The sequence below is a fragment of the Sinocyclocheilus anshuiensis genome, unplaced genomic scaffold (genome assembly GCF_001515605.1).
Source record: "Sinocyclocheilus anshuiensis isolate Anshui unplaced genomic scaffold, SAMN03320099.WGS_v1.1 scaffold206, whole genome shotgun sequence".
NCBI lineage: Eukaryota > Metazoa > Chordata > Actinopteri > Cypriniformes > Cyprinidae > Sinocyclocheilus > Sinocyclocheilus anshuiensis.
In genome coordinates this window covers 1,748,460-1,775,170 of record NW_015542358.1, presented here as the reverse complement: position 1 = coordinate 1,775,170, position 26,711 = coordinate 1,748,460, and the positions used below count along the sequence as shown (strand labels likewise).

Sequence of the window (26,711 nt, the reverse complement as noted above, 5' to 3'; positions counted from 1 at the left end):
CAACGGCAGGAGAAATGGCTTGAAGGAGATGAGATGGAATAGGATCAAGCGGACAAGTAGTAGGATGATTGGATTTAACACACTATCCCAGAATTTTGACTTTTGTGTCACAATTATGACTTTCTATCTCATAATTATGACTTGATTATGAGATAAAATTTTGAAACAATGAGATAGTTGAAATTATGCAATAAAAAGTCAGTTTTTGTCATAATTATGAATTTGTATCTCATAATTTCAACTTTTGTGTAATAATTATGAATTTTTATCTCATACTTTTATATGTTTTTCCATTCGTTTTTCAGTTAAAACTGCATGCATTATACCTTTAAAGAATTAGCACATGCACAAGAGTCCACATCCAAATATCAAACTGCAATTCAGTGTCAACACAATAATATTAGGTTCACTACTATGTCATGCTTGTGTGAGAGTGATCATCTTCAGAATGCTCTGTTAGTATTATTACTTACCTCAAAACTGATAGAGCCATTGTGATCTGTGTCGAATGCATTGAACAGAAAATGTGCATACGTTGATGCATCTGAAAAATAAAACAGGAAACTTATCAGCTTCAATCACAGCAATGTCATTACCTCATTTCATAGCATATTCTGTTCAACAACAAAGGGGATGCATGAGCTTGCACAAGCTATGATCCATTATACTATAAATAATGCAAGCAGTGTGTGTATGTGAATGAGCTGGAAATGAGTAGGGCCACGTGAGAGAGATCTGTCACAAACCCTGACAAATGATGTAGAGAAGCTCAAACCCATAATTATAAAAGTACTCCTTTGACTTTGCAGTGGCACAAGTCATGTGACTCAAAAGAGAAGAGAACCACTACAACAGCCATTTCCACAGGGAGACCTCCATTCAGATCAGTGGTGTGTGTGTGTGTTGGTCTGCTGAAATGATGAGGAAAACTTTCCTCTGGGGCTTTTTAGTTCTATAAATTCATGTTACATTTCTATTTGATGTTATACAGTTTCTGGGTTAAAGACACAAAATCATGTTTTGGTAAGTCATAGTTATGACATAGAGTCATACATATGAGATACAAATGAGGCCTAATTCATAATTATGAGATAAAAACTCAATATTATGAGTTTTATTATCAATATTATTATGAGTTTTTGTGATAATTTTGATATATCTCCTAATTTTGACTTCCGGGTCACCATTATGACTTTTCGGTTCTTCACAGTTTTTAATATGAAAGTCAAAATTATGAGATACTAAGTAGAAACGATAACATAAAAATTAGATTTTTTTTTCATAATTGTATCAGTATTTTAATTTTGACTTTTGTGTCATCGTTCTGGCTTTTTAGTTTTTCACAGTTTTCAATTATGGAAGCCCATTTCCACCACAAAAGAAAAATGTTTTGGTGAATCATAATTATGAAAGATATACTGAAAATTATGAGATAGTGGAAATTACAACATGAAAAATAGAATTTTTGTCATAAATATCTGCAATTTTGACTTTTGTGTCATCTTTCAAATCATCTTTATCTCATCATGACTTAGTATCTCACAATTTTGACTTTTTATGTGATAAATTCAACGTTTTATGTTATGATTATGCAGGACTTTTTTCTTACGTGGCAGAAAATTATAATATATTACTGAAAACACTTTTAGTCACCACAAGCAAGTTTTTCCAATAAGCCTGTTTTGCAAAAACAAAAACTGCAATAATACTGGCTTATTCAAGTCTGAAATATTGTTTAATAAGACTGAATCAACCTGACTACAACAGCTTATACCAACAAAATATTATAAAGGGTCAGATCAGGCTGTATTCAAAATGTAATACAGTATAACTGTAAAGGAGAATATATGACTTTAAATCCACTCACCTCCCTGTGGGAAAAACTGAGAGTAAATTTCCTTAAATGTGTCTTCGTTGACCACACCACTGGGGCATTCCTGAAAAACACATATACAGACATTTCCATCACTGAGATGTTATTGAGATGTTATTGAAGAGTGATTTCACCAAGAGAACCATTATGTGCATGAACATCCAAATAGGAAATGGCACCATTGCTGAGCAATAAACACATTACCCATTGTCCATTCTCATTCTAATGTGCATCATAAATGAAATTGTGAAGCAGCAGGCAAACACATTGCGCTAGAAGTGCATTTGCAGCATTGAACATAATCTCATATGACTCTCCTTCATTTCAAATAAACGAGCTCAGAGAGATTGCAAGTGCTTGTCAGACTTTTACATTTTTTTTCCAGTGTTGTAAGATCAAAATTCTTTGCTCTAGTATCTAGTACTCATTACTAGGTAATGGTAGACCTCATATATGATTTCTCTAGCATGTTGTATCACTAATAAATTGTGAGGAATGTGCACGCTTAATGCTTGAATTTGCATTCGATTTTACGTGATGACTTGCACTAAAAATGACGCTTTGAAAAGCAGATCGACCTTCTCAAGATGACCAATAGTTTAAGCTGTCATGCTTGTCTGATGAAACGATCTCAGACGTTTTGGTTCAGTAAACACATTTATGAGTGGCTCTTCAGAAATTATCCTTTCAAGCCTGAGAATGAATTATGAGAGGACGACTGTTGTCTCACAACACCAGCAATGCCGTTTCTTTCTTATTCTTGTTAAGGGAGTTGTAAGATGTCTGGTGAAGATAAATAATAAACTAGCGTATTTTATTAATTTTTGAAATTGTAGCAGATATGACAGATGCACATTATTGCTTTTATTTAAATATCACTAACGCAGTGATAGCCTGACAGATAAAGCGATTACAGATTGAACTTTATAAGACCTGTATTTAGCAAACCTTTATTAGGCAGTTCCAGCATTACTCATGTGTTCCCCTCGATATGATAAACCAGCTAAAATAAAGTCAAATCACATTTTTAACAATGCATCTCCCTTGATGACAGACATAAAAGCAATGAAAGAAATTAATGTCGTTGTCTCGTAGAAGATGCCACCACTTTCTGTTAGATGTATTATTTTAATTCACGTGTTTGTAGCAAAAGAACTGAGAACTGTGATGTTCTTTAACTAGTTTATGCAAAGCACAATATTAGATTCTGACGGCTGGTTAACATTCGGCTTTATATGGAGAAACAGATAAGTAGAGTAGCAGCAAAGTAGCTTTAATATTTAATTTGAGGGCATGTATTCATCCTTCCGGTTGCAATTTAAAGTGAGTAATAAAGGTGCCATTTTTGTTGACATAATCTGTGCTATTATATGATGAAGACCAAACATCCCACACCCACAGCACAAAATAAAGTCCATTCTGATGTTTATGCCTTATTCTTAGCATCATTAACTGTCTGTAACTTGTTTCATAAATCTTATTTAAAAACATACAAATATTTTGCGCTTCCATAGATCGTATAATGAAAGAAATCTGTCCATACTGCACTCCAGCAATGATAAACACATGATTCTGTATGTCATATGAAGGATCTTAACAAATGGAACAATCCAAAATTGTAATAGCTGGAACAGTGTCATTTGGACCCCAGGAATTGGATTAGATTACACAGTAGACCGGGAAGTTGATTGCTGTTGCTTTATCATAAATGGTTTGGCAATTGCAGCAATTATGAAGCATGCTTTTCCAGTGTTACAATATCAAGCAAGGAATAAGTGCAGACAATTGTTTAGACATCTTTAGTTTACATACCCAAGAGAGATTTCAGTTATTTGATTTTCTGTGACCAGAAGTGACTAAAGAATCTAAATCATCTACTTTTGTGTGTGTGTGTAGATAGATAGATAGATGACAGACAGACAGCTAGACAGACAGACAGACAGACAGACAGACACAGACACAGACAGATGATAGACAGACAGACAGACAGATATATGATAGATAGACAGACAGATAGACAGACAGACAGACAGATATACAGACAGACAGACACAGACAGATGATAGACAGACAGACAGACAGACAGATAGATAGATAGATAGATAGATAGATAGATAGATAGATAAAGGAAGTTCATCAAAATATCATTTAGATTTTTTTAATAAATATAAATTAGATCAATTCTACAGACATATATAAAATCTACAGTATATTAGACTATATTTTAAGTTTTCTGAAGCAAGATGGTAGCTTTATGTGAAGAAAAGGCTGCAACTTAAGTCATTCACTGACCATCTAGAACCAAACTTGCCCTAAAACGTGTCACATCCCATCAGTGATGCCAATTTTGACGCCAACGTGAATTTCCGTGACTTTTGCAGTCATTTGCGATCACTTGATAGAGATTTGTAAAATACATTTGCACTCAAGATAACTTTTTTTTTTTTTTTTTTTTTTTAAAAACCTGTGCTTTTGCACATGCATGCATGTGACCATGCATGAAATGTATTTTCACTATGAAAATTTCCATAACTTTTCTCTGTCTCTTCTAAGATGGGATTCATTTCGCTGTTTTTTTCAGGCCTGGAAAGCCACATTTTGAAAATAGCCTGATATTTTCAAGCTTTTCATGACTGTGGAAATAATAAAAGACTGATCTTTAAACTAATCTGTTAAGAACTTTTTGGAAAACATTGCATGTTTAGACCTGACGTAATGAAGCGTCCGGCTGCAGGGCAAAATAATTGATTTTATAAAGTGGCCACATGTACCAGTACATGGCAAAACTCTGAGCAATAAAACGACATGAAAATCAAATAATCACAAACCAGCCTCTGGCGTTCAGAGCCAGATATGAAACCTCATTACAGTATTCCCTTTGCTGTGTATTGAGCAACTAGAGGAGGAGGACTGGAGGACTGAGAGGTGCTGGGAAAACCGTGCGGTTTTTGATACAAGCACAGCACAGGAGGGATTTACTCTTAGATCATGCTTTTACATTCTTCAATAAAAAACACCGTACAACTGTCTGTCACACTCTCAGAAAACAGTTTGAATCTGCCGGCCTGAATTCAGTCAGGGCATATGTCTTCAGTATTCAGTATAACATTATATTCGGTACACGGTATACAGACATTGACTGATGGACTGGAGTGGTGTGGATTACTGTGATGTTTTGATCAGCTGTTTGGACTCTCATTCTGACGGCACCCATTCACTGCAGAGCATCCATTGGTGAGCAAGAGATGCAATGCTACATTTTAGATCAAGAAACAAACTCATCTACATCTTGGATGACTTGATGGTGAGTACATTTTCAGTAAATTTTCATTTTTTGGGTGAACTATTCCTTCAAGATAACATTTCCAAAGACTTACTGTGCACTGTCATGATATGCATGTTTAAATGGTGATTCACCTGCTATTCTGCATTCTGAATTATTATTAATAACAACAAAAACAGTCTGAAATGTGTCCTCTGCACCACCAATTACCTTGGGCTCTGCTACATGGAAGAAGCCCTGCTACAGTAAATTGTTTTGTCTAATCCAGCACTTCACATCTTTGACATAAAAAGGCTGTGTCTGAGAAAGTTCTGTGCTGTTACAGTGAGCTCTGGTTAATTAAAAGGGATTGTTTTGTGTTACTGTCATCCACTGTCTCTTGTGCAGGCAGCGTGAGAGAGACCCCGTGTAATTACCTTTTAAGAGACGCACCGTTCTCATCAGACACCATCACTGCCAAAGTCTTCTCCACATTATCAAAACTCCAGGAGCATTGCAGGGTTCATTAACAGCGTTAAGATACACAGACTGTAATTAAAATATTTTTTCAGCTTACTGAAGCATGATCATTCACTGACGGCACACAGAGGATTAAGGACAGAATATCTGGCATATTTTGGTTTTAGCTAACCACTAATTCATAGGAGTCATGGGATAATACAACTGAAATAACACAAAGGAAAAGTCTGAATGAAGCCGAAATGATTCTGAAATACCCTGTTAGTAGCAGATTCAGTTAATTTGTCTTTTTCAGCTACTTTGCAGATAATCAAGTTTAATTTAGGCCCGGATCATTTGTGGAGTGTAATTAACCTAGTAAGAAGAAAAATATGACCGCCATCTCTCATAAAATGAAATCTTCTCATCTGTAAAATCCACTATTGTGCATGACTTCCACTGATCTACAAGGTCGATTTCTCCCATACAAACATCTACAAACTTCTCTCAGCACTATTTGTGACCTTGGACCACAAAACCAGTCATAAGGGTCCATTTTTTGAAATTGATATTTATACATCACCTGAAAGCTGAATAAATACGCTTTCCATTGATGTATGGTTTGTTAGGACAGGACAATATTTGGCTGAGATACAACTATTTGAAAATCTGGAATCTGAGGGTGCAAAAAAATCAAAATATTGAGAAAATCACCTTTAAAGTTGTCCAAATGAAGTTCTTAGCAATGCATATTACTAATCAAAACTTAGTTATAGCATAAAAGAAAAATCAATAATTTAGACCCATATACAATGTATTTTTGGCTATTGCTACAAATATACCCCAGCCACTTAAGGCTGGTTTTGTGGTCCAGGGTCACATTTGGTTTTGAATTTGTGTCTGATCAAGAGTCTGAACTGAACAATGCACTTATTTTTATTTATTTCTTTGTCATTTTTTGAGGCAGCAGTTCTGGTGCCCTTGGTGTGATAAGAAAAAGAAAAAAAAAAAGAAAAACTACCATTAAAAAACATAATAGTTGTTTATTTACATGAATGCCTTGTCAAATCCTGATCAGTAAAAACATAAATAAATAAATAAAGAGAAAGTTCAGAAATGAAAATTCCGTCGTCATTTTTTTCATCCTCGAGTTGTTTCAAACCTGTAAGGGTTTCTTTCTTCACTCAAAAAAATGTTTCATTCATCCAATTAAAAAAAAGGGCTTGCCCTAAGGGCAAGTTATTTATTTTTTATTGGCTCAAGTTAAAAAATATAGATGTGAATCATTACCCTACATTTTTTTAATTGGATGAATGAAACATTTTTTTCAGTGTTCTGTTGAACACAAAAAGAAGATATTCTGAAAAAATGCTGGTAACCAAACAATTGACAGTAGTCATTGTCTTCCGTAGCATTTTTCTATACTATGGAAATCAATAATAACAAAAAATTATATTTTAATGTTTTTGAAAGAAGTCTCTTATGCTTATCAAAGCTGCATTTATTTGATCAAAAATACAGTAAAAACTGTAATATTGTAAAATATTATTACAGTTTAAAATAACTAATTTCTATTTTAATACTATAAAATGTATTTTATTCCTGTGATGGCAAAGGAGAATTTTCAGCAGTAATTACTTCGATCCTTCAGAAATAATTCTAATATGATGATTTGCTAATATGATTAAACATTTCTTATTATCAATGAAAACAGTTGTGTTGCTTAATATTTTTGTTGAAACGGTGAAACGTTTTTCAGGATTCTGTGATGAATAGAAAGTTGAAAAGAACAGCATTTATTCGAAATAGAAATGTTTTGAAACATGTCCTCTTTACTGCAACTTTTGATCAATTTAATGCATCCTTGCTGAATAAAAGTATCAATTTCTTCTAAAAAAATATCCTACGGACCACAACATTTTGAATCATAATGTATAAATGCATGATACCCAGACAGCAACATAGTGTTGGCCCAGATCCGGCCCACATCTGGGCCATGTGAAATCCATGCGGGCCAGATGTGGGCCGGATCTGGGCCGAAACTGTCTGCTGTCTGGGTATCTGCCTCAGTGTTTTAGATTTTTTATTTTTTTTTTACATAATGAGCAAAGATATAAAAATCTAGAATTTATAGGTACAAGTTTAACAGTAACTATAGTCAAGTCAGTGTTTAATATTTGTCTGTCTGGTAAACCAAAAGCAATGGTGAGAACTGAGGAGTAATAAAAGCAGTACTGTCTGTCTGTCTGTCTATTTTCCAAAAAATACATGAACAAACAAAAGTAATATTTACTACACAAGACCATAGGGTGGCCAGTTCAATAATTGAGGTTTTAGAAGAAAGCACACATGCCCTCGATGTGCCCTTTTGCTCAGCCCTACAACTACATCATCAAGTGTGCAGTCAGAGGAGGAACATGAGGGTTTAGGGCAGCATTTGGGACAGCACCCTTGACAATGATTTACTAATTAAATCTCTTTTGAAGGATTTTAGAACTTGATAGTCAAAAATCCAAGAAAATCCAAGAAGCAAAAGAATCAGAAATGGACGGTGATATTAAAAGTGAAATAATAAAAAAGAAAACAGATTTAACATTTACAGTATCTGGGACACCTCATGGGAAAGAGGACAGTATTGAGGGTGCCAGAAAACCTCATGTGTGGTCTGAGGGAAGGATTACAGTCTTCTGATATCTCCCCTTGAGAGTCTGATAATAAAGGACCATTGTGCCACTCTCACGCTTGTCACCTGACAATTTGGGTCGAGTTAATTCGGTGTTGTCTCATTACATTGTGCACCAGAGGTGGGAAAGGACATTTATGCCTCAGGGACACTCTAGAGACCTTTCCTGACCTGATTATTGTAGCAACCGTGATAGTTTTTCTGCAAAGTTTGGCATGTTCCACATCAAACCAACGCTAAAAAAAAATCTAACTCTGTTTTTGAAGTCAGAAGCATTAACTCACATTCTTAAAGCCCCGATAGAGGATTTGAAGCTCTTTGCGTGAGAAACGCGTTTGAGCCTCCAGCTGCTCCAAAGCTTCTGGTCGATGGCGTACAGCAGACAGTTCCAGCTCATCCTCGACACTATCTGTAGAGAAACACACAACATCAGGGTTACGATCCAGCTGCTCACACTCAGATTAACAGCGTTAATCTAAAATTCTATTATTGATAAATTATAATAAATTATAAATAAGTAGTGGACCAAATAATGACAAAACATATAAACATTGAGATCTTTGTATTCAACAGGGAATATCAGATGTACAGATATGTGAGATATAAAACCTTTTTAATTCAAGTAATTTCATTTAATTCATAAGTACATAAAAACACAATTTTGACAGAAATTAAGCAGGTGATTGATGGTTACATCAATGAACCACTAGATGGCCACAAATCACTGAAACATTCACTTCATCCAATTTGTTCAAAAGCACCGATTCATTCATGAGCAAAAACAAGTGAATGTCTTTGAAAAAGTAATTGAATCATTCACTCAACCGATTTGTTCCAAAACACTGATGCATTCACTAAGTGACTGGCTGCTCTCTGAAATGGCATATTCTCTGAGTACATACTTCTTTTAAATAAGTACTTTGCGACTGTTAAAAAATGTATGTAGTACATAGTATGAATGTGTGTAGTGTGAATGCAATCTGGATGTACAACTTTCGTCATATTCATCCTCTCCCATGGACCCATGGCCTCATATCTTCGAAATCTCAGCGGAAACAATAGGTCATCTGAGTACTTTTTGGCTACTGTTTTATGAATACTGTAAATTCAGACGTTCTGCTCTTTTCACATACCGTTTTTGTCTACTAAATAGCAGGGAATTATGCATATTCAGATGCAGCCTGTCTTTATAAGTGAGTCACCGCATCAGTCACCGATCATTCACTCAACCACTTTGTTCAAAAAACACTGATTCATTTATGAACAAAACAAGTGAATGTCTGTATGAGTGAGCCACTGAATTATTCACTCAACTGATTTGGTCAAAAACACTGATTTATTCATTAACAAAGTAAGTAAATGCCTGTATGAGTAAGTCCTTGAATCATTCACTGAACCGATTTACTCAAAAACACTGATTCATTCATGAACAAAAAAGCGAATGTCTGTACGAGTCAGTCATTGAATCATTCACTCAAACGATTTCATGAAAAACACTGATTCATTCATGAACAAAACAAGTGAATTCCTGAATGAGTGAGTCACTGAATCATTTGGTCAAAAGCACTGATTCATTCATGAACAAAACAAGTGAATTCCTGAATGAGTGAGTCACTGAATCATTTGGTCAAAAGCACTGATTCATTCATGAACAAAACAAGTGAATTCCTGAATGAGTGAGTCACTGAATCATTTGGTCAAAAGCACTGATTCATTCATGAACAAAACAAGTGAATTCCTGAATGAGTGAGTCACTGAATCATTTGGTCAAAAGCACTGATTCATTCATGAACAAAAAATCGAATGTCTGTACGAGTCAGTCACTGAATCATTCACTCAAACGATTTAATCAAAAACACTGATTCATTCATGAACAAAACAAGTGAATTCCTGAATGAGTGAGTCACTGAATCATTTGTTCAAAAGCACTGATTCATTCATTAACAAAACAAGTGACTGCCTGCCTGTATGAGTGAGTCATTGAATCATTCACTCAACCGATTTGTTCAAAAGCACTGATTAATTCACGAAAAAAGCACCACTAATGCTCAGAGATGCACAACAATTCATTATGCTTTGACTTTGTTTGAAACTATTTTCTTCAGGAAAGCAAAAACACAAAGTAGCTGGCAATTTATTGTGTCTGAAATGCAAGTTACTCAATATTAACTTATTGTTTATTGAACTGTTGTATAAAAGCAGCATCACACAGTGAATATAGCAAATCTGTACTATTCTATCAGACTGATGAGGTTCTAGAGCAAATCTGTTCTACGACTTTCCATCTGTCCATAGGATCTTAACAGTCCTTGGTGTATCATTCTCATTAGCCTTAAATCTAAATAAGCTTTCAGCTTATATTTGAACCCAGATAAAACTGTGTTTCTGGACAACTGTGTTTCTCTACATTAACTTAGATCATATAGCATCCAATATGACCTGACTCTGAGATTTACACATTATTTACACCCCTAAAGGCTAAGTAATCTTTAAAAATAATGAGTGAGGAGCAGAAGCCAATAAAACAATGAAATGTAGAGTGAGTCTCATAACATTAATCAAAGGTGATGGGTGGTATTGGGAGGCACAGCGATTACTGTGGCACCTGAAGCGTGGAAGACTAATGGCTGACATATGACCCTCTGATCCACAGAAGACAACTCATCAAATGACTGGCAAACAGAACTGACACACATGAACATAATTTTCTCGTCTCGTCCTTCTGGGAGTATAGCGATCACATGCAATTAGAGTAATTGTAGTATCATTACCACTTCATGCAAACAACCCCGTTTCATAACACAATGCATAAGGATTTAAACAGAAGCATTCTTTGGCATCTAAAGTTGTTCATTAAAAACACAAAATAGAGCATTTTAACAATCAGCAATAATGATGACAGTTAATCATTTGCCAGTCTACTTCCAAAATTCAATACAATGGGTATTTAGGATTTGCTGCAGTTTTGGTCTCAGAATTTTTTTTTCTTCCAAGTTGGCTTTTCAAGAACATAACCTTCCCAAGAATAGAGCAGGAGGTATTCAGACGATAAATCATAATACTCAGCAGCTGGAAGACTTGAGTACAGATGTCTTTGGCTTACATAAGAATATGAAAAGAGTGAGAGAAAGAGAAATACAGAGGTCAAAGATGAAATAGTTAAAGAAAAAGAAATGAAAGGATTGACACTACACTTGTGAAAAGAAGTACATTTTAGCATACTTTTAAAAAGCGTACTTATTATGGAAATAAAATATTTTAAAGTGTGAACTAAATGTAATGTTGAATGCAAAGAAAATACTTAAGTGTTGAACTTAAGAGTGCTTTTTGACCCACTTAATAAGACTTAAGTGCATCTATATATGTAATTTCATAATTACTTCTATTGTCTTTGAAATATGGTTAACGTGTACCGCTGAATGTACTGACAAGCATTTATAATAACCTAAAAAATACTTTAATGTCATTTCTACAGAAACTTGTATGTCATGCATTTAAATATATCTGCAATTACACATTTGTAAGGATGAAGTTGCAGTTTAGTACATTTAAAATTTATTAACTTTAAATGCAATATTGAATAACACAAAATCTACTTTAAAGTAAAACTTTTAATTTTACATTATTACAAAGTGCCCTGTTTATAAGTGTTCTTAAAGGGGCAGTTCACCCCAAAAAAATTCTGACATCATTTTATTTACCCTCAAGTTGCCAGACAGTTGACGGTAGCCACTGACTTCCATAGTACCATCAACTGTGACCAACATTCTTCAAAATATCTTCTTTTGTGTTCAACAGAAAAAAGACTCATACAGGTTTGGAACAAGTGGAGGTGAGTAAATGGGTGAACTGTATCTTTAAGTACACTTAAGAGGTCTTTTATTATATTATTAATATTATATAACCTGCAAGTACAGTTTTTAAAAATTGAAGTACAAGTGCATTCAATACAATTAAGCACACTTCTTTTTCACAAGCATGTGGACAATACACTAATAGCAAAAGAGCTCTCCGAGGAAAGGTGTTGGAGGTTTGTTTTGAAAGAAGACTTGCTTTGGGTAGTGGTGGATGGTGCTTTGGTAGAAGAGCATAGGAACAGCTTCTTGAGCCGTGCCGTAACTCCACGCCTGCTGTTGTTCTGAAGGCAAGCGCTACCTAGAAGATACAGCGTGAGTGTCACCACGGCAATCAGGGTCGAACGGAGCATGCTGACATGAGTTCATGAAGCAAAGGATGCATGGATGTGAAGTTTCGTGCAGATCCAGGATCAGTTTATAGTTGTGTCTGTGAAGTCTGTTAGAATGACTTGATGACTTGTTCAGTCTTTTGTGCTGAGCGAAGGATATTTTCTAACCCCCCAAACCTCAGCGTAACCATGACATAAATCTTTCTACGTCTTTAGATTTTCATAAAGACTTGATTTACTTGGTTTATTAAGTTGGTTCTCTCATGAGTAAACTTTGCTGATTCTCACAACACAGGTGATTTTAGGTTTTAGTGTCGTTGTGGGGACATCTGATCCCTGCAGTGAAAGCAAAATGTGTCCCATCTCCACAATGAACCGGTTCACTGACCTTAAATGTGACCCTGGACCACAAAACCAGTCTTAAGTCGCTAATTTGGACAACTTTAAAGATGATTTTCTCAATATTTTGATTTTTTTGCACCCTCAGATTCCAGATTTTCAAATAGTCGTATCTCAGCCAGATATTGTCAGATCCTAACAAACCATACATCAATGAAAAGCTTATTTATTCAGCTTTCAGATGATGTATAAATCTCAATTTCGAAAAATTTACCCTTATGACTGGTTTTGTGGTCCAGGGTCACAAATATGTTTATTAATAAAATCACTTATCTATGAAACTTCAACCTTTAGAACATTTTTATTACTGTATTTAATGTTAAATACCTGTGAAGAATGAAAGTTTCTGAAAGAATGAAAAAATGTTTTTTTTTTTAAGAGGTGTAATTTTCACATTATCTTTATTTATGCAATATAATTTATTCTCAAAACATTACAGCTTTATTCTCAACATATTATGACTTAAATCTTGTATTACTTTATTCTCACAATTTTGACCTTCAACTTTATTCTTAAAATACTATGACTTGAATCTCATAATGCATTGACCTCATTCTCAAAATATTACAACTTTATTCTCAAAATATTACGACTTTAATCTCATAATGCTATGACTTTATTCTCATCATTTTTACTTTATTCTCAAAATATTATGACTTTAATCTCATAATCGTGGTACTGAAATGCGGTTGTATGTTTCTGCCATGCCACGGGATAAAAAAAATTATTAAAAAAAGGTAATTGTGACTTTTTATTCTGCAATTTTGGCTTTTTTCTCACAGTTGCGAGTTTATATCTCGCAATTCTGACATTTTTTTTTCTCAGAATTAATCATTCGGAATTAAAGAGGAAAAAAAGTCAGTCACAATTCTGACATTTTCTTCAAATTATTATTATCATCATTACTTACAATTGTTATAAAGTCAGAATTGTGATTTAAACTTGCAATCTTAGAAAAAAAGTCAAAATTACGAGTTTATATCTAGCTCTTCTGACTTTGTAACACAATTGTGAGTTTATATCACATAATTCTGACTTTATAACTTGCAGCTGCAGAAATGCTAAGTGAAAACACGCAAATTCTGACATAAAAAGTTTCAATTACCTTTTATTTATTTAAATTAAGTACAATAACGATTAGCAAAACAGCAATTCGAAAACTATCTCAAGGTCTAATAATCAATTAGAAACTATCTGTATTCTTGCATGGCATGTTTTCTCCTGAAGGACTAAACACGCTTATTGTTGCACTACCGATAATGATTGTGGCCTTCGCTTCAACACACGTACGCTTATGTAGCAAGATTGAATTTCCTGTGGGGAGCTGCTGAGGGCCACAGATGAGATGAATACAGCCGCATCTTCATTCAGCATCATGAAGGCTAAACACTCGGTGCTTAATCAGTATGGCAACAGCCGTTTACAGTTTTTGTAATAGTGAACGAGATCTGGGTAGCAAACATAGCGAATATGAAATAAAGTCAAACCACATGGTTACCTTGTTCTTTTAGTCTTTTATTATATTTGCACTTGATCAAATGTCGTAAATCCATATCATGCCATCCATTTAACAAATGCAAATAAGCATTTTGATAGTTCTGAATATTTCCATGGCCTTGCAGTACTAAAAAGCTTGACATTTTTTTATTGTTTTAAATTTTTTGATCTAAACGTTTATACTTCAATGCTTGAAAATTGTTTTGTAGCTTTGTATTCATTTCTTTAAAAAATAATAAAAAAAGTAAATCATTTTACATTTGTTGAAATGTAAAGGTAACGAAGGAAAAGCAGACAAAAGCGTCCAAAACACACAAACTGCTTCAATGTGGTTTAAAATGCAAGGTTAATAAAAACCCTGAGTAGCAAAGCTGGAATCTCCAGACAAATTGTGTCAGCTTTCAAGAAGATCAAATATAAGATGGTTTTGATTTGTTTTAAGGTTTGTTTTTTTTTTTTGGTCCATTCTTTTGACTGGTGGAGTACCTCAAACTACTTGGTGACTATTATCGGTGCTGACTTACAGTATGCAACAACAGAAGTTATTTCAAAAAAAGACCTTGATACTCAGCAAGAGAAGAAGTGATGGAATACAGGTGCATCTCAATTAATACACGAGTTTCACAATTTGAGTTGAATTACTGAATTAAATTAACTTTTCCACGACATTCTAATTTATTGAGATGCACCTGTATATGCCTTTTTGAGTAGAAAGCTGCTCTTCTGGCAGATGGGATGAGATGCTTGACAAGCAACTGAGATCATTAGTCTGGGTGGTGACAGCAGGAACCAAGAGGGTTGTCTTGGTAGTCATGGTACTTTAACTAAAGAGTTCAGTCTAAATTAAAGACCCACCCAAAAAACCTTAAGCAGCTATTTTACACGATGCCACGCTGCACTGTGCGCAGATATACAGTATATGCAGTGTTGTTGTCCTGATGCATGATCATATAGGATTCAGCATGCACATAATAAATGAAATGTCTCATTCATAAAGTCCTGGGATTTCTTTCTTGATTATTGATGTATGCATTGGTTCAGATCAAAGGTGGAACTATTAAACATGCCATGCAGGGAAAATGACCAAACCTTGCACCAGAGGCGTCCCATAATAGTAAGTTTAGTTAGCTAACATAAATTCAAGTATAACATGACAAAGCATTCATCTTTAAATCAATGTTAAAGTGAGATTATTGCTAAACAAGGATGCTTCATGCCTGATATCATTCCATCAATGCAAGAACAAGGCGAGTCGGTCATGATGCATTTTTGCCATTCTCAGGAAAATTCTTGCTGAGATCAACAAAACTCTGATATGCACAGCAGGTGACAGTGGGCTCGTATATCTATCAGACGTGAGATTTATATCTATCCCATAACATGCCTTCAAGTCATTTCACATATAAGAGTCTCTGGAGTGCAACAAAAGTTTCAGCACATGATTAACACAGTATGAGCCTTATGAACCAATGCAAGATGTCTGTGAGGGCCATTCCTATAACGCTGTGCCTCTTAGGTCCTCAGTTATGGCATTTATAAATGTTAAAGTTCAACTGATTACAATTTTGATTGTATGCAGTTAAAAAGAACATACAATACCAGTCAAATCTTTGGAACAATTAAGATTTCTTAATGTTTTTGAAAGAAGTCTCTTATGCCCACAAAGGCTGCATTTATTTGACGAAAAACATTGTGAAATATTATTTCAGATATTGTTTAAAATAATTGTTTTCTATTTAAATATATTTTAAAACATAATTTATTCACGTGAAGCAAAGCTGAATTTTCAGCATCATTACTTCAGTCTTCAGAGTGCCATTATCCTTCATATGCTGATTTGCTGATCAATTATTAATAACAGTTCTTAGTATTATCATTGTTGAAAAAATTTTTGCTGCTTAATATTGTGATGTCAGGGTTATTTTAAACAAATATTTTGTAGCATTATAAATGCCTTTATTTTTGATTAATTAATAATTGCTGAATAAAAGTATTATTATTTTCTAAAACTCTTACATACCTCAAACTTTTGAGTGGTAGTGTATTTCGGGTTCAACAAAGTATTAAGCAGCATAACTATTTTCAACATCTTGTGCAGAAAATCAGCATATTAGAATGATTTCTGAAGATCATGTGACACTGAAGACTGGAGTAAAGATGCTAAAAATCCAGCTTTGCATCACAGGAATAAATGACATCTTACAATATATTACAACAGAAAACGTCTCGGTTACGTATGTAACCCTCGTTCCCTGAGTCAACCGACGTGACGTCGGGAGTGACCGACTGAAAGGGAACAATTATTTTAAAATGTAATAAGGATATAACAATATTACCGTTTTTTTTATTGTACAGTTTTTTACCTTTTTTTTTTAATTTATATTTGATTGTCCCAAAATTTTAACTGGTAGTTTATGTGACACATTAAAGAGCACTGGATTTTCAACTGAATTATTAATAAATAAAATGGTTAAGGAAAAATAAAAAATTGAGACTAATATCCAATTTTAGCTGTAAAGCACAGAACATATGCTGTTTTGCAGCAGAGTCAATTCCCAAATGAACTGAATGTTGCTCTGGTTTCTAATACAGGGCTTGAACTTCTGCTCACCATATGCTACAATACACAACTGCTTCATTTCAGAGAGATGAAGATTGATTATTGGCAGAGATGTGGGGCCACAAAGCTAATTCTGCTCCGAATCAAGCACATGGTGATGCAGTTAACACATTTCGAACTCTTTTTGTTTTTGGCATCTGGAAAGACTAAGTTCTGTCAGGACCACTATCGTCAAAGATGATTGACAATTAGCATACAGTTTGGATTGGCGGTATGGTTTCGTTCTGGGCAAGAACTCCCTGCACCTCCATGCAGCCTAGCATGGATGAGAGCAGGGAGAGCAGCAATAACCCCCCAGGGTAAACAGAACAGAACTAACATAAATGTATTGCAGATATTGTTAAAGTTCAATCATTTTATGTACACATTTTAAAATTAGTCTGATTCAAAGGAGAATCAGAAGGCTGAATCCCGACTGACAGAGGAGGAGTTGGGGATGGAAGAGGGTAATTAGCTATTGAGCAATGCGAAAACTGCTGATAATACTGAGGGACCTTATATATGAATGCTTAGATAGGTGTCGTATTCCCATAGGTAGATGGGGATCAGCTGAAGGTCAGCTGATGCGAGCTTGACTAACGTGACCTGCCAGAACTAATGCTACTCTTGATTTATGCAACTCTTATTATTATACCGGTATTTTGCATGAAAAAGGACCACTAGTGTCTTAAGAAAATGTTAAACTCTACATCTACCTGATTTACTTTGAAACAATTTTCACTCATAAACTGCTGGTAAATTTCACAAATAATTACGAAGAATTGGCAAGTAACACACTGAATTAAATAAAGACTGAAATAGTATTTTATTGTAAAATGTACTCCAATAATCTTCGTTTTACTTTAGTTAATGTTATTAGAATCAATTAAAAACTCAATATGTGTGAAAAAGTCTAGAATTATATAACACTACATCAGTTTTCTAAAAATATAGCACATTTGTGTGGTATGGTATATGATGAGGTCTGGATAGTTTCATTGTTTCAACATGAGTCCAGTATGATTTTACAACTCATTTTATAACTTCCTCCTTCCTGCTGCCACCCGTCACATTTTCTCTGTGTTTCCCCACATCTATAATGCATACGCGCCTCAGCCCGGACAAGTGCGCTTTTATGAGCTCGGACACTTCACAGCTTTCTGTCCCTGCGAGAGTCAATACCTCACTACTCTCCAGTCAGCTCCCAGACATGACCACCTGCTCGTGCCGTCAAAAACGCCGCCTCAGAAACGAAAAAACCCCACCAGCTCATGCCCAAAGAGACCACAACTCAAGAAGGACAAGCACGCTTTCTAGAGCTACAGATAAAATAAGGCACCCAAGAGCTGCATTAGACACTTAAATCAGTTTTGTTACGGATATTGACAAGGTCAAAGGGTTAGAGGCAATGCAAGCTCACACAAACAGAGATATGAATGATAGTATCTGTCTTGAAGGTGCATTACTTGCTATAAAGGGTTTATGAAGTGTAAAAGGAAGTGGACTACACAGAAAGCACTACTTAGGTTCAAACCTGCACACTATAGTGCTCATTTATGACCAAAAGCTTCACATAAGCTTCACAAAATTGGTATATTTTGGGTTCAGTACAAATTAAGCTCAGTTAACCACAGAAATTACTTGACTTGTCCCTCGTTTTCTTAAAAAATCTGTTACAGAGAGGCACTTAAAATGGAAGAAAATAGAGAAAATCTGCAAATATAGCTGACACAAGACATAAACGATATGCATGATCACATGACTTTAATGTGAAAAAAATCACACTGTAAAAAAAAAAAACGGCAGCTGTTGTTGCCGGAATTTTACCGTAAAAAATACGGTAGCAACGTTTTAGGTTTTACAGTTTTAACTTAAATTTACAGTTAAATCATTATTAGTTATTGTTAGTTAATTAAGTCACAATTAGTCACCTAGTGGTCCCAAGTGATCCCTATCTTATTTTAAGCAACATTTATTTATGGTTTTAGAATTAGTTAACTATAATAACTCTGCCAGGTATACAGATGACCATAAAAGCATAAAGTTTGCAGGACTCCTGAAACAAAGGCTTAATTCTGAAGGCCAATTAAATGATTGGTTTTGGCAGTGCTGATGTAAAAACACTTCCCTCCCATCACATCCACCTGCTGAAGCTGACTGTTAGTAATGGGCAGCCTGTGCTGTAATGAAGCACTCAGAAACACATCTGCTCCTGCTCAAAGATGGACTTGAATACATTTCAGCACATTTAGCAACACAAATGACATCAGACACCTTTAGCAGGTAATGGTGCAGAAAATGGCAAACACGATCGTGATAGATGGTAAACGACAGTGTGAGTTAAGGTTCAATTTCAGTGCTTCAATTCAACCGGAACAAAAAGCATTTTCTTTTTTCTGAAATCTATTTAGAGGTGAAGTGTGTCATTTTTTTTCTTATTTTACTTTAACAAATCTCTGTCTAATGTGCAAAATCAGCTATAAATTCAAGATGATTTCCCCTACAGACTATAAAAACTGTTTCTCTGTGGCATGTTTGTTTGAGCATCCTGACCGGCACAACACAGAGCGCTGCAGTGATCAGTGATCAACCTGTAAGTTAGCATCTCCCTGATTCCCTCATCAAGATAATCTTCACAAATGAACACAATGTTTATGCATTTTGAAGCCTAAATACAATCACCAGAAGTAAAAAGCTATGTCATCACCTTTAAGCTTCTGATAACTCTTTCAGTCTTTACTTAAAATCATTTTTCCTGTAAGTTTGAGTTGGAATAGCTTGCAAGAGCGTGATTATAAACTTAATAAAACCGACTAAAGAGTATTTGACCTGTTTGATGCGATGGTGTTTAATGTCTCCAAAGACCTCTGCAGTCCCATTAGCCACTTGTTAGCCTTTTTCAAGACAAGAAACAGCTTAAAAATATCACAAGGGGTATTTTATATGGAATGCCATTTCCACCAGAGACTATAACAAATAAAAAAAGGTAATTGTGACTGCATTTATATCTCACAATTCTGAAAATTTTCCCCACAGAATTCTGAGTTTATATCTCACAGTTTGATTTTTCTTTGAAATCTAAGTTAACATCTCACAATTCTGTTACGGAATAAAAAAAGGTAATTGTGACTTTTTATCTCACAATTCTGACTTTTCTCAGAATTGCAAGATATAAACTCAGAATTGCAATTCAGAGTTCACATCTCGCAATTCTGAAATTTTTCTCCGAATTGAGAGTCTATATCTTGCAATTCAAATTGTGAGATATAAACTCAGAATTCAGTTTTTTGCAATTCAGAGTTCACATCTCACAATTCTGAAATTTTTCTCCGAATTGAGAGTCTATGGGCCCTATTTTAACAATCTAAGCGCATGGTCTAAAGCGCATGGCGCAGGTGCACTCAGGGCGTGTCCGAATCCACTTTTGCTAGTTTAACGACGGGAAAACATGCGCATGGTCTAAACGGGTTGTCCCTATTCTCTTAATGAGTAATGGGTGTTTTTTGGGCATAACGTGCAATAAACCAATCAGAATCTCATCTCCCATCCCCTTTAAAAGCCAGTTGCGCTCGCGCCATGGCGGGTTCGCTATTTACATGGCGGAATGTAATTTTTCATATTTAAAAATGTTTGTGTGCTGCTGCGCGTGCGTCCCTGTGTGTATAATAAGCAAAGTGTTTGTGCGTTGTGCACCTGCCTATAGGCACATATTACTAACGCGCTCTTTAAATAACAAAGAAAATATATTGCGCCAGACTTTAGTAGACCAGGTTTGAGTTGGTCTATGGCGCAGCCTATTTTCAGTGCCTCAAAATAGCAAAGCGCCAACAATGCGCCTGAACACACTTCTTTTTTAGACCAGCACGCCCATGAGCGCACAAATGGGCTCAAATGCATTTCATTTGCTATTTAAACAACGCGCCGGGTGTATGATAGGGCCTTATATCTTGCAATTCAAATTGTGAGATGTGAACTCAGAATTGTGAGAAAAATGTCAGAATTTTGCAATAAAAAGTCACAATTACCCTTTTGTTTTGTTTTATTTTTTATTCCGTGGCAGAAACGGCCTTCCATAATTTCATGTCGTAGAATAAAACGTGAAAATATCTTGAGCGTATGTTGACCACAGACCTTTTTATCAGGCATTTCACCAAAAAAACATTTCTGAAAGTGCTAAAATACTAACTTTTTTCCAGATTTGGCCTACAAAAACAGTCCCTGCAGCATGAGTTTGGGATGACACTACCTGTTTAACCAATCAGCATTGTTTTTGCAATTCCATTTAAAGTTGTTAATGCTGCAGAAATATACTTCTACTCAAATATAACATATTTAAGTACCAAATGCATATTTTCATGCTAATCATATAAGAGACTGAAGACTAAAAATATTTTTTTCTATCCTAAAAACAGTAAAAGGTTCATGTGACATTCTATAAGTAGACAGCTAACAGCTGGATTCACGCTTACATTACAAGGTCAGTCTCCTTGACATGTTGACTTAAAGAAGAACATACAGAACATATAAGGCACATCCTGACTTTAGTCTGTTGCAGAATGAAGTGAGATTTAAAAGGACAGTTGATCCAAAAATAAAAATTCCATCATCATTTACTCACCGTCACATCATTTAAAAACTGTGTGCATTTCTTTCTTATATGATAAGACAGTATTTTAAGAAATGTCCTTTTTTTTTTTGGTCCATACAATGAAAGTCAATGGTCACCAAATGGTTTGGTTGCATAGATCTTTTGTTTTACATTTAAATTAAAAATGGTGTAGAATTGGTGTAAATCGGTGTAAAAAATGGAACAATTTTCACTCAGAAACTGCAAGTAAATTCCACAAATAATTACAAAGAAACGGCAAGTAACACAATGAATTAAACACGAATATTTAAGTAGAATGACTTAAGTAGTATTTTCTTGTACTCTAATAATCTTCTAATGATAATCTTTACAGTGTTCATGGAAAAAACAAAAAAGTTGTAATAACAGAAATGACATATAATGACAGAATTCTCTTCAATTGACAGCCCTCATATTTATATGATGTATTTTCCAAATTCATTAGTATGCTTGTTAGATGGATCAGCAATATCCAGCTGTTCTGTTTTCTTACTTTGCACATGGTAATATTGTGGGGAAATAGCTGTCCCTTTTCATCTGTAATGACACTAACTATTAACGTCAGCACCTATTTCAGAGCCGTTCTGTCTCTATTATAGGTCACTGCTGTGAGCCGTGTGTTTAGATGCTAATACAATGAAGCGTTAAGCCTCGAGTATCTTCTTTGTCTGCTTTTCAGCCAGAAATGTCGACTCGAGCTTCAACACCAACCAAAGCTGACATCACAATTCCCATTAACCACACACATCGCTCGCTTGCCTTTTGGTTGAATCTGCTCGAGACAATCGGTTTGGACTTATTTCACACTCTGAATGCATGGTCTGTGTTGTTTGTCTACGCTTACAGGTGGAATGAGAAAGCCAAATTGAGCGTCAGTATCCGTTAGATCATCAATACAGATGCATGCCATATATTGTGTGTAATGAGGCAGAGTCTAAACTTTAAAAATTGGTTGTTAAAGTAAATCCACCAATATGAATGACTTTACCTCTCCACGTTCATATTTGGGGTTTTTATGAAAGGCTTTTCAGATGAGAAAGCTGAAAGAGCAAACACTAATGAAGCACAGATGGCCAGAAGACACAAAGAACAGGTCTTTCTTCCCTCAGCATTATCCAGGACAAACAACAGCAGCCTTACTAGGAGAGAGTTGGGACAAAACAACCGTGAAAAGGTCCTGAATGACTTTCATTATCATTTGGTCAACGACATGAAAAGGAGACATGAAACGAGGGCCTTTTTTGAAAAATAATAACAAAGGCTTTTCATGCATATACAGAAAGCCAACACAAATGCATCCAGCTATGCTCAAGTCATTTTGTTTGAAGAGTTCAGCTGGAAGATAGATATGATTTCTAAAGCAATTCTTTGCCATCATGTGCTTAGACAGAGGCATTCTGACGCAGGCTATTCTGCTGTAATATAGAGCCACCGCAGAGTCCGACCAAGCACGGCTCTTTCTGCCATTACTCAGTCTGCTTTTCTCTGAGAGACTGTCTAAAAGAGATGCTTTATTTTGTAATGGAACAAGATGGACTAGCTACCCACTGCTCTACAGAAAATGAGCCAAGCTAAACTAAACTGAAATCTCCTCTTCAGAGAAAGATGCTTGGTACATTTAAGTATCCTTTTAGTTTAACAGTAAACTCTAAAACTTAGTGAGTAGCTATCTTTTAAGATTTACAACTGATTTCAATACAGGATCAATGCAATACTCAAGATACATAAAAATTCAGTATGTGACATATACCCTAACAATAAAAAGCCACTAAAGTGTACTTAAAGAGAGACACTTTCATGACTGTTTCTTAAAACACTTAAGTACACGTTAAAAAAGTACACTTTGTAAGAATGTTAAAGTATGTTATAAATCATTGTTTTAATAATAAAACATAACAATGATAAAATCCTGTTTTAAAGTATACACTATTTTATATATATGTGTGTGTGTGTGTGTGTGTGTGTGTGTGTGTGTGTGTGACCCAGGAGCACAAAACCAGTCATAAGTAGCACAGGTATATTTGTAGCAATAGCCAAAAATACATTGTAAGGGTCAAAATTATCAATTTTTCTTTTAATGCCAAAAAGCATTAGGATATTAAGCAAAGATCATGTTCCATTAAAAAAAAATTGTAAATTTCCTACAAACGTTAAAGGCGATTTTCTCAATATATATATATTTTTTTGCACCCTCAGATTCCAGATTTTCAAATAGTTGTATCTTGGCCAAATATTGTCCTATCCTAACAAACCATACATCAATGGAAAGCTTATTTATTCAACTTTCAGATGATGCATACATCTCAATTTCACAAAATTGACCCTTATGACTGGTTTGTGGTCAATATGGATTAGCACTTGTTGAACAAAATGAACTGCATTTCCAGGTAATCCGTGAGAACTTTTAGGAGATAAAAAGCACCAGCATTAAATGACCGATTCATCTCCACTGTTGTTAACAGTGTGGCGTCGCTCCCCAAAGTCTCGCGAGACTTCTGTCGTCCAATATGTGTGTATTTATATATACATAATAAATATACACAGTACCCACACATTTATTAGGTAAACAAAAACTTTTATTTTGGATGCGATTAATCGCGATTAATCATTTGACAGCACTAATATATATATATATACAGGTATTGCACAATGCTGTTGCGATTAATTTTGGATTGTATGCTTTAGCTCACCATTATAAAAAATGTTAAATAAGCAGTCACACCTAAGTGAACCATTAGCAATTTAAAGAATGTCGAGTCACTGTAGTTTTATCTTCCAGCTCTTTATTTAAGACTTGTCCTGTGACATTAATTAAAGAATATAATGTTTAAAGTGATATTTTGTTACCCCGAATGAAACCGTATTGATTTATTCGAGCAGATAATTAGCCTTACAATTGGCCCCACAGTTACAGCCAATCCCCTGATATCTGAAAGGCCGCCAGCACAGTTTTCCCATCATACTGGTGAACATGCTTTAATTAAAGAGTTTGCTCTCTTGGTGCCGCTTCAAGTGTGACAATATGATTTATGTGCTCCTCACTGTAAAATCCTGATAAGCAATTATGAAGGAAAAGGTTATTTTGTGTACTGAGCGGATACAATTGTTGAAATCATGTCGAGTCGGGGAGCGGATGAATGAGGTGTACTTTACTATCAGCGATCTCTTTGTCCGTGATCAAATACATTATCAGCTTGTCTTTGCGCCGCAGATAGTCTCTTGTAGCTCATCTATCATTTAAGATAGGACGTGTGAAGCTGGTGACACCCCGTTTAATGAAGCCGCCACTAACAAGACGAGGTCAGCACTTTCAAGCTTCACCTGCAGATACAGGAAGCTCCTGAGATTTACCTTGGATAAAATTAAGACACGCTTTTCCTCTGCAGCTTTAAATGGAGATGCAAGAAGTTTAGTTAGAGCTAAACAAAACAAACAAGCATGCTTAAGAATGATAAGCACATTGCAGAAAAAAAATCCTACAGAAATGTGAGCTCATAAATATTGGATGCTGTGCATCTTCCTGTTATGAATAATCATAAAGTACGCTGGTGCAGGATTAGTTGGCATAATTTTTCTGCATTTAGTTAATTAATTAAAGTCATGAAATGCTGATAGTGGATATTTGCTTGTATTGTTTTGATGAAAAATAATGAATTACGGGCAGAAAGCCTCGCATCTGTAATCATCCGCGTGCACCGCTTCGTCTTCAAAGCTATGAAGTGAAAATGGGATTTAAGAAGAGAAAAAAAATGTATGAGAAACAATATCACTAATTGCTTAGTCTTTTAACGAAGCTTCCCACATCATAAGTGTTTGCTAAAAAATAATAAATTATTAACTGAATATGAGGTTTAGTCTCATCAACCAGATCTACAAAAGAAAAAAAGACTTGGAAAATGAGTGTTATTACAAATATGAACCTTTCTTTTTCAAAAGGCATTTATACAAATGTAATTTAAAAATGATGCGCATATATACAGATATATATATAAATACAAACAGCATAAAAAAGTATATGCATTGTTTTCTGACACTTATAACATTTAATGTTTTATAGTTTAAATTTATATTAAATGCAATTAGCTAAACTGAACTGAAATGAATATTTTTGACCCACTTTCACTCCCAGAATTCCTTGCATGACACTTCATATTTGATGTTTTTTTTGTTGAAATAACGTGTTTCTTCTTAGTTTTTTTCTTATCAGTTGTGTACATTAGGGTGTACATATTACATCTAATGTTGTTAAATTAATGTTTATTGCATTATTTCAGTATCATGTGTGTCACCATGATGGGGTTTAGTGTTTGTGTTAATGACACTGTGTGCAACTTCTATATATAAGTATTGCCCTCCTCAGCTCGTAGAAAAGCTGTTTGTGATGAGCTTTGGTCCATCATGTGACTTTCTCATAACCACCCGTTTTTGGTGGTTATCAGTGCATTACAATGATTCAAAACAGATATTAACACTTCAATATATTGGTTTATTAACATTACATCAGTTAATGAAATACGGCATTTTATTGTGAATTTAAGTTAAGTCTGTAAAACCTAAAATGTTGCTACCATATTTTTTCCACAGCTGCCGGTATTTTACCGTAAATGTCACAGATTTTTTTTTTTAACAGTGTAGGAATTACAGTAATTTTATAATTACTTCTATTGACTTTGAAATTAACATGTAAAGGCACATATGGTAAACTAAAATATTCTTTAATGCCATTTCTATTTAAACTTGTATGCCATTTATTTAAATATATTTGTAATTACATATTTGTAATTGTAACTAATCACTAAGAACTGAGATGTCATGAAACATCCTCCTGTTTACAGCTCTGTAGTCTTTTCTGACTGAGACATCACTATATAGGTACTTAAGAGAAAAGGTCAGGCCTCTAAATACAGTGTCAATTCTCAGGCCATCCACACACCCTACAGGTGCTGGCTTCGTCTGTCTTCTTTCAGTTTGCATTTATTGTTCTGTCTACTTTCAGCTATCTTAATATAGGATAAACAATACTAATTTGAAATTAAAACTGATTTTAATAACTGGTCATTTTGTTGTCAGTTTGTGAGTACTTAGTTCCCTTCCCTTTTTGCTATGCACCACAAAAATGCTCAGTC

At 34.8% G+C, this 26,711-nt stretch overlaps 1 protein-coding gene across 3 annotated transcripts in view; it reads right to left on the bottom strand.

Annotated features, from left to right (window-relative positions):
• kcnip4a (potassium voltage-gated channel interacting protein 4a) overlaps positions 1–26,711 on the bottom strand; it is a 162,635-nt gene that overhangs the window by 3,762 nt on the left and 132,162 nt on the right. For all 3 annotated transcript variants that reach the window (XM_016490665.1, XM_016490666.1, XM_016490667.1), the window contains 3 exons: positions 8,562–8,686; positions 1,868–1,937; positions 474–544 (listed from right to left, as the gene is read on the bottom strand). In XM_016490665.1, the coding sequence (XP_016346151.1) occupies positions 474–544; positions 1,868–1,937; positions 8,562–8,686 (266 nt within the window). The remainder of the gene's footprint in view (positions 1–473; positions 545–1,867; positions 1,938–8,561; positions 8,687–26,711) is intronic.